The sequence below is a fragment of the Phyllostomus discolor genome, chromosome 5 (genome assembly GCF_004126475.2).
Source record: "Phyllostomus discolor isolate MPI-MPIP mPhyDis1 chromosome 5, mPhyDis1.pri.v3, whole genome shotgun sequence".
Classification (NCBI taxonomy): Eukaryota; Metazoa; Chordata; class Mammalia; order Chiroptera; family Phyllostomidae; genus Phyllostomus; species Phyllostomus discolor.
In genome coordinates, this window is record NC_040907.2 from 126,835,275 (window position 1) to 126,847,227 (window position 11,953).

At 53.5% G+C, this 11,953-nt stretch overlaps 1 protein-coding gene across 2 annotated transcripts; it reads right to left on the reverse strand.

Moving 5' to 3' along the window:
* Nucleotides 1-6,882: 6,882 nt before the first annotated feature.
* On the reverse strand, nucleotides 6,883-9,811 carry FAM241B (family with sequence similarity 241 member B). Of its 2 annotated transcripts, none has more exons than XM_028513539.2 (3): nucleotides 9,730-9,811; nucleotides 8,350-8,499; nucleotides 6,883-7,658 (listed from the first exon to the last, which is right to left on the reverse strand). In XM_028513539.2, the coding sequence occupies exons 2-3, from the start codon at nucleotides 8,440-8,442 to the stop codon at nucleotides 7,389-7,391; spliced, it is 363 nt and encodes a 120-aa protein (XP_028369340.1). In that variant the 5' UTR covers nucleotides 8,443-8,499; nucleotides 9,730-9,811; the 3' UTR covers nucleotides 6,883-7,388. The 2 variants fall into 2 exon arrangements, with proteins under 2 accessions (XP_028369340.1, XP_035882754.1); XM_036026861.1 differs by having other exon boundaries at nucleotides 8,350-8,489; nucleotides 9,730-9,795.
* Nucleotides 9,812-11,953: the final 2,142 nt, after the last annotated feature.

Genomic DNA, 11,953 nt, shown 5'->3' on the forward strand with positions numbered 1-11,953 from the left:
ATATTTCAAAAGCAGATGACATTTTGAATACTCTTAGCTTGGGATGGCCAATTTTCACCAGCGAGTGTGCAAGGAGTGATCTCACACAAACGATCATCCAGGGCTCGCCACTGTGCACCATGTCTGCTATGTGGATCTCACAACTGCCCTGAATGGCACCTTATTCCCCTTTCACAGATGAGGAAACTGAGGCAAGGTAAGCAGCTTGCCCGAAAGCACACAACTAGCAAGTGGAGACCTGCCTGACTCCCAACACCTTGCCCCTATGAAAAGGACAAAGGACACCGTGTCCTGAATGATACCAGGTCACAATATCACATTCATCAAAGGAAACCAGGCCGAGTGAAGACAGGCGAGTGTGAAGGTGCTGATGGCCACTGCACAGGATAGAGCTGCGCTGGACGCGGCCACCCCAACCTAGCGAGAGCCCAGCTTTAGAAAACAGGCGAGCCCTTCCCGCCGGGGCCGCCTCACAATGACCATAAACCTGGACTAGAAAACAACCAAGAGCAAGACTCCTTGTTCTTCCCCCACTCCAGAAGCTCGAGTACTAGGGCATCTGCCTCAAAAGGAGCCCTGACCACCGTGGTCACTGAGCCTCTTCTCTATAGTCCCCTAGCCCCAGGGCTCCCAACCCACATCCATCACCTACCAACTGTACAACCACGGAGAGTTGCCTTTAAACTCTCCTGGTCTCAGGCTGGCCATCTGTGAAAAGGGAAAGACATCTGTTTTTCTTTGGGGGAAGATGAAATGAGAAGAGGCCTTTAGCATCGAGCTTAGCCCAAGACAAGACCATAGCAAATTAATTTCAATGGAGTTGCATGCATTCTCCACCAGAAACTTGTGTTCTTCTATCACTGAAATATAAGGCCATCCTAAGCCTGGGCTGGTTGAGGTGAGAGCGCTCCCCTGAGGCAGGAGAAGGATGATTTAAGAAACCCGGTTTGGGGACGACAGGCATGCTCCCACAAAGACATTCCACCAGATGGCGCCATGGTACAATATTCACGCCCTTCAGGCCGGCTCGCTGAGATCGCTGGGGTCTCCAGGGTCTTCCTGCACAGAGGAAAAGCGATTTCATCCGCCAATTCAGAGCTAAAGAAACCTGAGGTTCTGTCAGTCTTCATGGCTTCCCTCAATCTCCTTACTCCAGATGTTTATCAAAAACATGATGGGAGGAGGGTGGAGGGACAGTAACGCTGGTAATGCCAAGCCAAGTCGCAGCCAAGTTCACTGAGCAGCTATTACCGACAAGGCCCTGTGCCAGGTTATCATCCCGTTTTAGAGCTGAAAGGGGCAGTCGAGTAAATTGTCTTGCCCCTTTGTTTCCCAGAATGGAAGGGCTGCTCGCCCCAGGGTACTGCATGACTCAGGAGGACAGGTTTCAGGTGAGGCCGCCACGCCTCCTCCCTGAGCCAGACAAAGCCAAGTGAAGACAGGAGCTACCCTTGTGCAGCTGTACCAGGAACGAGAAAATTAATCGAGTGTGACTTCCGAGGCTATTTCCGCCCCAGGCTCTCCGGGCACACAGAAGACACTCCCTGAAGGTTTTCTGAACTGACTCAGGGCCCAGGACTAGGTTTGAGTCACCCAGGGGGCTTCTCCCTCCGACCGGACGAAGGGAAGACGTCTGTTGGCACTCCCACGTTTCAGAGGAACAGTGTTTCCAGGTCAGAGGGGCATAGTCCTCAGGGGCCCACCCACTGTGGTCAGACGGCTCCACTGAGACAAGAGAGAGTCAGCAACTCACCCCAATATGGAAACGGCACAGAGTGGAGAAGCACTCTCTGTATTAATGTGAAATGTGGCCAGGATGTACTGTTAAGTAAAAAAGCAAAGGCATCAAATTATCTAATTTTCCATCATGTGTATAAAAGCAGAACAAAATTAGTACATTTGTGTTGGCTCACATTCGCATGAATAAACCCTGGAAGGATCTCAGAGAAACCAGGAATGGCAGCACAGGGTGGAGGGGGATGGATGGTGGGGGCAGGGGAGGAAGAGAGACTTTTCTCTGTGCATGTTTGCCCACTGCTTGGTCTTTGAACTGTGCAAAAGGTTTACCTTTCAAAGTCTGAATTATAAAACAGCTTGCCCAAGATCATACCATGTTTCCAACAGCCATGAGATGCTTTCCCCTGGTGGGATGTGAAACGCTTTGGGACAGTGTGCAAGGTGACTGTGACAATTCTCAAACACAGCACTGAATCATATGGTGGGAAACTCATTCCCTTTTCATTTCTTTTTAGTCTTCTGAACCCATTGAAGAGAACGTCTCCGTGAGATGGATGCTAGCGGGTCTTCAATACCTCTCTAAATCCTGGTACACAAAGAAAGCAGGCACCCCGCTTAGAGCCTTGGCCAGTGTCAGTGGTTAGATAAAGTGAAATCACGTTATTTCTTCGACACTGAATTTACTTGCGCTAATGTCTACTATAATGGCAAGTAATGTTGGCTTTTCATTTACAATAATAATGTGAAGCTTCCTTTCTAAAGTACTAGATTTAAGTAAAATGTGAGTTGCTCTAACATATATGTGTGTGTAATATATAGATGTAATATATAGATGTACACCCTAATGCCATTGCTTTGTGAATATGGTATTATCAAGTACTGACCTTGGTCCAGAAATTGCTAAGTGCTTCCCACGTATGAATATATGCATTCTCCTGCCCCTGTGCGGGGCAGATGAGGACACAGCAGGGTGCGGACTGTGCCCAAGGTCCCTGGTTAACTGGAGGTGGATTTGGGATTCGGCCTCCTGCAACGGCCCATCCCTCCTCCCCACCACATACCAGCGGGACTGAAGCTGGTGGCCCAGTGAACGCAAACCAGCCCTCCTGCCTCCGCCAGCACTCAGCCTCCCCAGCTCGTGGGGCCCTTGACCTAACGGCTCCAACTTCATTCTGGACAGCTTCCTCCTCTCCCTCCCAAGCTCTGGGTCACTACAGGCAAATGGTTTCAGCACACCCCCGCCCCCCCAGACTGCAGGGTCAGACACACACATACACACAGCCCTCTGCAATCACACTGAAGTGCTCAGTCTCCTAGAGCTTTCTCTCACTGCTCTTTGGGGCCCTGGGCAGCAGCACAAGGAGGACTGAGCTTTGCATCTCCCACTGGCATGCCCTGCTGGACAGGCTGCAGGCCTGTCTCTGTCCAGCTGTGGCAGCAAAGCCCTCTGCCACCCCCCGCCCCACCCCACACCACCCCTGCATGGCCCTTCAGGGACCCTGTTGGAAGTAACTGGATTTCTCCCCCGTCAGTTTGCAATGAAAACATCATATATTCAGGAATGCAGAGAACAGGGCTTACAGCCCATTCAGTGACTGTGCCCAGAGCTGGGAAGCTATGGAGACCACCTAGCTGGAAAGATGCTGCGAGCCTCCTCACACCCACCCTGTGCCCTCTGCCCTCCCAGAGAAGGTCTGAAGGTCACCGGGGGTCCCAGCAGGTAGTGAGGCCTGCTCCTTCCCCATCTCCCTCTTTTCTGAGTGAACCTGGAGGACTCCCCTCTCATCTGTCAGCCACCCTCATGCAAGGCAGGCAGGCCCTGGGCCACATCCCAGCACTTCTGGGGATGGACGTGGGGCCTGGGCATCTGCCTCTGTAACAAGTCTGCGGGTGATTCTGACAAACAGCCAGAGGCAAAAGAGTGATTAAGAATGTGGGCCTGGGCCTCCGTTTGAACCCTAGCTCCAACCCCAGCCCCCTCAGGGTCCTGGAGCAAGTTATAAATGTCCCACAGCGTGCTCAGCTGTGAAATGAAGATGACAGTGACAGTACCTGTTATAAAGTTCTGGTGACGATTAAATGGCATCACGTGCTTAGCACAGTGTCAGGCACACGACACTCTCAGCAAATCCATCTCGTCCTGACACTGGAGACTTGCAATGAGCCCCTCAGCCTCCAGGAGCAGAGAAGCAGCTGCATTTCTTCTCTATCAGCTGAGGAGGGGCAGCCCTGGCCTGAGAAGCACAGCCTGGAGTCCCATGAGCATTGCGGCCACCCTGGCTGAAGCCGGCAGCACAGGGGCTGCACTGAGTTCAAGGTGCAGGGTCTGTGGAGGAGCAGCGGGGTCTGGAACAGTCCCTCCTTTCCACCCCCTGTCCATCTCTTTCACCCACCATGCCGAGCGTGATCCACAAAGCCCCACGAGGCAGGAGGGATGCAGATCATTACACCTTCTCAGAGGTGAGGAACAGGCTTCAGCGGCCAAGGTCATGGACCCACAAAGCAGAGCAGGGCCTGCAAACAGGCTTCCTCTGGGGCCCAGCTGGCCAGGCCCTGGTAAACGCCAGGCCAGGAGTCTGAGGGCAGAGGCTCTGCCCACCACACCAAGGCTGCTTCCTCAACTCACAGAGTCCTCAGTGAGGGAGTCCGAGTCCAGGCCCAGAGAGTGGGGAGCCCAAGGAGGCCTCCTCGGGGAACTGGCCAAACTGGAGGTGCTGTTTTGCCTGATCTCCGACTTCATGTCCCCTTTGGGAAGATGGAAATAATGACCCCCACCTGCAGACTATCTGTAGGGTGGGGAGAGGTAGAGCTCACAGAGCAAAGGGCTTAGAACGTATGGAAGAAATGGCCCAGGAGGCTGGCAGTCCAGGAGATGGGGCTGAGGCAGTCAAAATGGCAGCTCTGCTCACCAGGTAGCCCCAGCCAGGGAGTCAAGATAACTCCTCAGAGGGGAGGGGCTCCCCTCTCCAGCCCCAGAGGGTGGCAGAGGCCTGGTGGGATCCAGCTGTGGCTCACATGGGGGGCGGGGGGCAGCAGAATCACCCCCAGAGGCAGCCAGGCTGCAAATCCAACCTGACACTGAGACACAGAGCTTTGAGGATTAGCCCTGGAGATTAGCAGAAACCTCCCCAGAAATCTGCCCTCGAGGCGGCCCAGTCTGGGGGGTCCTGTCACACAGTGGGTGGGATGGGGCAGAGGGCGGGCAGAGGAGGAGAGCCCACCCTCTTCAAGGACTAAGACACCTGCTAGAGGAAGGTGGCCCACGGCCTCACTCAGTGGCCCACCAAGACCTGTATTTGGCTGCCGGAGTGAAGAGCCTCTCTGCCTGCTCAGAGCACGTGCGCGCCAGAATTTCCGTGCATGCGGGCAGGAGCCTCTCTGAAAGGCATCCAAACTGGAGGCAGAGAGACTTACATCTCACACAGGCTGCACAACCCCAGGGGGCGCCTTCCCTCCAAGACACTGCCTCTGCCTGCAGGGCCAGAAGGCCCGGCACACTTTCAGACCCTGGACTTTGAAGGGCGGGGCAAAGCAGAGGTTAGCCCATTCTGCCATGGCCCAAGGGGTACCAGGAGGGTGGGTGGAGGAAAGAAGGGTCAAGAGGTGGCCCCTAGGCCCCCAGCCCAATCCCACCAGAGCAGCTCTGCTGGGTCCTGTCCTGTGTGTTGGAGCTCAGTCAACACACGGGACAAGACACAGCACTCCTGCTTCCTCACACAGCTCACTGGGAGCCCCCAGCCCTTTCCCTCAGGCTGCCAAGCCTCTGGGAGGTGCCTCTACCCCAGTGCAGTCACCTTGCCCTGGGCTCCTCCTGCTCCCCCGTCAGCCTGGAAGTGAGGCACCAGCCCCCTCCTCTCCCAGGGCTTGGACGTTGGGAATAGAAACTGAATTCTAGAACAAGACACAGTTCTCAGCCCTGAACTTGTGGACTGAGATGCATATCCCTTCTAAGTATTTATAGATTGGGAGCCCACTTAAGATTTACTATTTCATCAGAGAGTCCCATAGGAAAAAGAAAAGGAAAACCCAACCAGAGACACAAGTTGAGCAGGGAGTTTCAGGGGAGGGAGCTGTAGGTGGGAACATCCCTTCCCCAGTGGCTGCTGGGCAAGGACTGATATGCCAGGGCAGGAGATGCAGGGGGAACAGCTGGCCATGGCGGGACTGGGCACCACCTCCCTTGTCCAGGCCCCGGAGGAGCCACCGGAAGTCAGACCCTGTCTGTGGTGCCCCGGCCAAGGGCCCAGTGCCCTCCCCTCTATAAAGCCATCATGAAGGGGACATGTTGCAACAGCTGCTGGGAAATAAAGACACAAAAAAACACTGGAAAAGGAGTCCTGTCCCAACACAAGTCTCCCCAGGGATGACTGTGATGAAGGCCACCAGCGAGCTCCCTGAGGGCAGCAGCGGGATCTGGGCTGGGGTGGGCAGTGCCTCTGGGCAGCACAGCAGGTTGTCACAGGAGGGACAGCACCCACCTCAGCCTCTCTCCCCCACCTCCCCTCACACATCCCCTCACACAGTGCTCTTCCAGCACTGGCCTTGGAGAATCCCCCCAGATCCTGCCTTTCTCCCCCAAACTGCCCAACCCCAAAGGACCCTAAGAAGATGGTGAGCGATCTAGTCCCTGAGCTGGGGAAGTCCTCAAGTTCACCCAGCTTCCCTCTGACCCTTAACCTTCAACCACCCGATGCCATCCCCATATCCTGACAGGACCCCTGCGCAGCTCAGGGCTCACCAGCCACAACTCACAGCCTTTTCTCATAAAAAGCAGGAGCTCTCATCCCACATGCCCTGGGGGTCAGCACCAAAACTCCCACTTTCTGTGGAGAAGGTGCCACGGTCAGAGGCTATGAGGGCCTCTCTGGTCAGGGTCCTGACCCCACAGCCCATCGGCCATTCTGGCCAGCATTTCAGAGTGAGCCTAGAAGTTACCTAAGCACCAAACAAGAGGCCCAGCTCAGGCTGCACCTGGGCCCCTCTCAAGTCCCAGGGCCTGTGGGAAAAAGTTATGAACTACACTTCAAGGTCAAATACCCACTTCTACCTTGTTCCCCAATCCCGACCACTCCCAACCAACTTCACCATGTCTTCCAGATCCACATACGGCATCCCCATTATTGATTAATGTTTCTACATGGACTGATTTTTACTGGAATGTATTTATTGAAAACATCACCACAATTAATAGGATGCCAGTACCACCTGTCATAAATAAAAGGTAGCCATTAAAAATATACCATTAAAACAGGGCTATAAAAGTCTGGAAGCTTCCCACCTGCCCTACGCCCAAGGCCTGTTCCCTAGTAACAGGGGAAGTCAGCGTGTGTGCCGGTGGCACGAGGCATACTGGCACTGGGCTGCGACTGTCTTCTTGGCAAAAAAGGATTGGAAGAGAAGGGGAAGGGGATCCCTTTCTTGCTGTGAGTTTGTGCTTAACGCAGGCTCAATACCACTTAAAAACATCTCAAGGGATTCACCTGATATTTTGGAATGCTGGACTAGGAGTTCCCTCTGCATCATGCATACCACAATGTGGAAACATTCTCTAAGCAGACCTTCAAGGCACCACTGGATCCCCTCCCAATGCACCTGCTCTCACACCAAAGCCGAGCAACTCCCTCTCCCCTGCGCCTGCCCCCCAGCAGAGGTCACCGCTGACTCAGGTGGGACACCAGGTAGACGAGGCCCACCAGCAGGAGTCCACGCACGCCGAGCATCATGAGCAGGAAGAGGAGCAGGATGGAGGTCACGGGCTCCACCGCGTGGTTGCCAAGATGCCACTGGGGGAAGCCCATGTTCACCAGCTGCCGGTTGAGGTCGTTGAAGGGGGACTGAGCAGCACCCAGCCTGGCGCCCCCCTGCTGCTGCCGGAGGCCAGGACCCCCCAGGGGGGCACCATGGCCCCTATTGAGAAGGCTCTGGAAGGTGAAGACAGAGAAAAACGAATGAATCCCAAGAAAGCTTCTCTGGGAGTAAGGTACCCAGCGGAGGCGAACCCTGTGAGCTGGGCCCTCCCTCCCCTACGGTCACCAGGGCCACGCCACCCTTTTTCAGCAATCCCTACAAGCCAACCACAGGAATCCCAGCTACTGGGTCACAAGCTCTCAGGGCACAGAAACTGCCAGTCTACACTCCCCCAGTAGTGCCAGGAAGAAGGTGCCCAGGGGTCAAGGCAGGTTAGACTACTGGGCACAGCATTCAGGCAGGCATTTTTAACATTCCTCACTCCCTCCTTTGAAATCAGTATGGTGTGGCCAAGGGCTCATCTCCTCCAATTACCCTCCAGCTTCTCTCTCTTCCAATGAGCCTTAAAAGAAAGACGCTGCCTCCAGTGGAGTCTGCTAACCAGGTTAAAGGAGAGAGAGCTCTTGGATTTTGAAGTCTGGGAAGGCTGCTGGAAGAAGGAAGAGCTGGGGAGGCAGGGACTGGGCAAATCTACCACAAATTTTCCCTGAGTGTTGGCACCCCACCCTCCCCAGCCCAGTTCTCTGCAAAGAGAACTTCAGGTTAGAGGTTAATGACCAGCAAGGGAGCTTCTGGCAGCTAAGAAGTATCTAGGACAGAGGGCAAAGGACAGTTGCACCCCTTCCAGGGGGGCTGGGGGCCTACCTGTCTAGAGGTGCTGCTGCGTGGCCCGGTGTTGGTCCTCACGCGGGGGTCATCATCCTGCACAATTTCCCCATTGGCCAAGATCCGCACCATCCTCCCTGGAGCACTGGGTCCCTGCTAGGCCTCCGCTTTCCTCAGACCTCAAAAAGGCTGGAAAAAAATTTTACCAGAGATAAAGAGATGCTTGCTTTCAATGGAAAAACTGCAATTCTAGGTGCTCACATGGGTGATCCAGACTAAGCAGGCACTGTGTCTGATTAATAAAAAGAAGAGGAAAAAAATGCAAGTTGTTTGCCAAACAAAAACCTTTCAGACATAGAGTGCACTGGGGAGACTATCAAAAAAATCCTTGGAGAAGGGGACTTTATTATAGACCGCCACCAGCAGCAGTGGAGCCGAGAGCCCATGCTGCGCCCCAGCACTGTGGAAAGTCCGAGAAGGCTCATCTCACACTTCCCAACGCCCCTCTGAGGCAGGCCCAGCTGGAGGTGTACCTAGCTTGCCCAGGACCATTCATCTATGGGCATAGAGGAAGAAAGTGAAGACCTTCTCTAGGTACTGATTAACAAGTCCAGGGCCCCAGGAACCCCAGGTTCTCAATTTCCTTCTGTTAAAAAAAAACTGGCCCCTTGTGCTGTTCCCTAGGGAGTAAATGCCAAGGGCCTGAGCTTTCCTCCTCCTCCTAGGAGATCCAGGCTCATTTCAGAGCGACTTCGGATCCACCGCCTGGCAGCAGAGGGCACTGGTGGTCCTGCAGCCCCAGAGTTGGGGGAGGAACAGACCTGCAGAGGGCACGCCCCTCACCTGTCCCACACCTCGGGTAACACCAGTGCCTCCTTTGCTAACAGGAGGGCAGGGCCCGCCTTCCTAAAATACGGAATGGGGAATGCTTCTGTGGCTCTGGGAGGGCCGGCTCCGCAGACCCCAAGGGTGCCTGTGGACTGCGGCTGGGGTGGGGCCCTTCCATGCCTCTCCCCGAGTCTACGTAAAGGCCTTTTTTTTTTCCTCAGTAGACGAGCCACAGTTTTCATTTAAATTTTCAAAAGCCCTTGTGACACACGCCAAAAAAAGATTAAGAGCCCCCATCTCTTGCCCTTGGCCTGGAGCCTGAGACAGGCGGATCCCCTTTTTGAAGCCTGCTGTCCCCTGCGGAAGGCCAAGTGGGTCCTCCGCAGTCTCTCTGTGCGTTGTCATCCCGACCCCCTGCGTGGGCTGTGGGCGCCGCCGGTCCTCGGTGCACCTGACTCTACCGATGGGAGAAGTGGGTGCTGCCGCGGCAGGAGGAACCCGGCCCACGCCGCTGAGCCCAGCTCTGAAACCAGGTCTGCGGTAGGGGAAGAATGCGCCCCGCTTCCTTGCGCCCGGGTCCCCGACACCCACCTGCAGGCGCGTCCACTCGCGGTGGCTTCCAGGCCGATTCCTCCCACCTGACCTCACAGGAAGAGCAAGAGCAGCGATGCGGCGTAGCAGCGCTCTCTGCAGGCCTCCAGGGGAACTGCAGCTGCTAGGCCCAGAGGATGAGACGCTCGCTGGGCGGGAGGAGGGAGAAATTGGGGGTGGGTGGGAAGGACAGGTCCAGAGGGGAGGGAAGGAGCAGGAAGAAAAGAGTATGGAGAGGAGAGAAACAAGTCTGGAGGAAGAAGGAGAGGAAGGAGGAGGGAGAAGAAGCGGAAAAGGAAGTGAGCCCACAGAGGAAAAATCCAGGGGATGGGACTCCCCTAGCCTGGGAGGAAATGTGGGCACAGGCTCTGGCTGTCTTGTGTAAGTTTGCTGAGCCGGCTCCTTGGATGCCCCTTGAGTAGAACCTAGCCCTGTCCTCAAGATTTCCCAACTCCAGTGAGGAAGATAAGGTTTGAACCATAGAGCAGTGCAACTAACTGCAGTGTGAGGGAAGGCTGGCTTCCCGAAAGAGGTGGCTTTTGCCCTGGCGCCAGAGGGCTAGGTAGGAGTCTGCTTGCAAAGTGAAGAGGGAAGGACACTCCTGGCAAAGGGAGACACCTGGTGAAGGAGCGAATAATCAGCCTCTGCCTCCTTCCTGATGTTTTCAACCCCAACCCCACCCTTTCAAAAGTGCTTTCAAGGGACCAATCACCCTACGGGCTGCGCCTGGTCACCCAGGCCCTGGCCACCCTGCTCTGCAGTCCCACAATGTGGGTTGAAGTTCTGGACTCCGGCAAACTGCTGAGCTGCTCAGCGTGGTCATCTGCAAAGTGGATATATTCACAGCACTTGCCTCACAGGATTGTGTGAGGGTTAGTGCGAGAGTCCCCAGCATATAGCAAGTGTTGATAAACATTAGTGTTTTTAGTTTTTTATTTTTCAATTACAGTTGATATTCAATATTACATTAGTTTCAGATGTACAACTTAGTGGTTAGACATTTATGTAACTTACGAAGTGATCCCTCATTACATCTAGTACCACCTGACACCTACATACTTATTACACTATTATTGACTGTATTCCCTATGCTGTAGTTTACATCTTTATGACTATTCTGTAACCACCAATCTGTAGTTCTTAATCCCTTCACCTTTTTCACCCAGCCTCCCAACCCCTTCCTACTTGGCCACCATCAGTTTGTCCTCCAGATCAGTTTGTTTCTCTTTTGCTTATTTTTTTAGATTCCATATGTGGAATCCTGTGGTATTTGTCTTTCTCCGTCTGACTTATTTCACTTAGCATAATACCCTGTAGGTCCCTCCATGTTGTCACAAATGATAAAATTTCACTTTTATGGCCAAGTAATATTCCATTGTAGATGTACACCGCATCTTCCAAGGTCATCAGTCAGTGGGTGTTTCTGGGAGCAGGCAGACATTTAATGAGCGGATGTGAGGACCCAGACGCCTGCTGGCTTCTGGGAGGGGGGGGGGGGAATGGAAAGACGAGTGAGACTTAGACTGTGCCTTGATGCCACCATGGTTTAATTATTTGACTATAAAATTTTTTCAGTAAAAAAATGTCGATCAGGTCTCCCTGATATCTGTGTCTTATTTGTGTACTATTTATTTGTTTATAAATTAGACATGTGTACTATGACAACCGATCAGCATTGTGAATACAAGGTGGCTGCTAGAACCAGAGGGGAGGAGGGTGCAAGGAGGGAGAAGAGTGTGTGGGGGATGAATGGTGGTGGGAGGAGACTTGACTTGGGGTGGCAAACACACAATACCGTACACAGATGATATATTGTGGAATTGTACACCTGAAAGCCATATAATTCAATCAACCAATGTCACCCCAATAATAGTACATTGAAAGGAAAGCAAGAAAGCAAGCAAGAAAGAAAGAAGCTCTAGAGTTAGCCTGGGTTTGAATCTTGGGAAGGCTGCTCTCCAGTGGTGTGGCATTGGGCCAGCTATTTAACCTTTCTGCCCTCAGTGTTTTCGTCTGTGAAATGACAGTATCCATCCATCAGGCTTTCGTGAAGCACTAAGCACTGCTTTGTGTAAAGTGTTCAGAAGAGAGCCTGGCTGCAGTAAGCACTCAAGGGCTATGGGCCATTACTGTTTACTGCTGCCCACCATGTTAAGTAGATTTTAAAGTATGCACATTAAGAAAGAATGGGATTTCAAACAAATATAAACCAAAACCCGAATGC

Excerpts from the sequence above, each read along its gene's own strand:
- FAM241B (XM_028513539.2), bottom strand. The coding sequence starts at position 8,442 with ATGGTGCGGATCTTGGCCAATGGGGAAATTGTGCAGGATGATGACCCC. Across the intron at positions 7,659-8,349 it reads GCAGCAGCACCTCTAGACAG|AGCCTTCTCAATAGGGGCCA; the intron begins GTAGGCCCCCAG and ends TTCACCTTCCAG.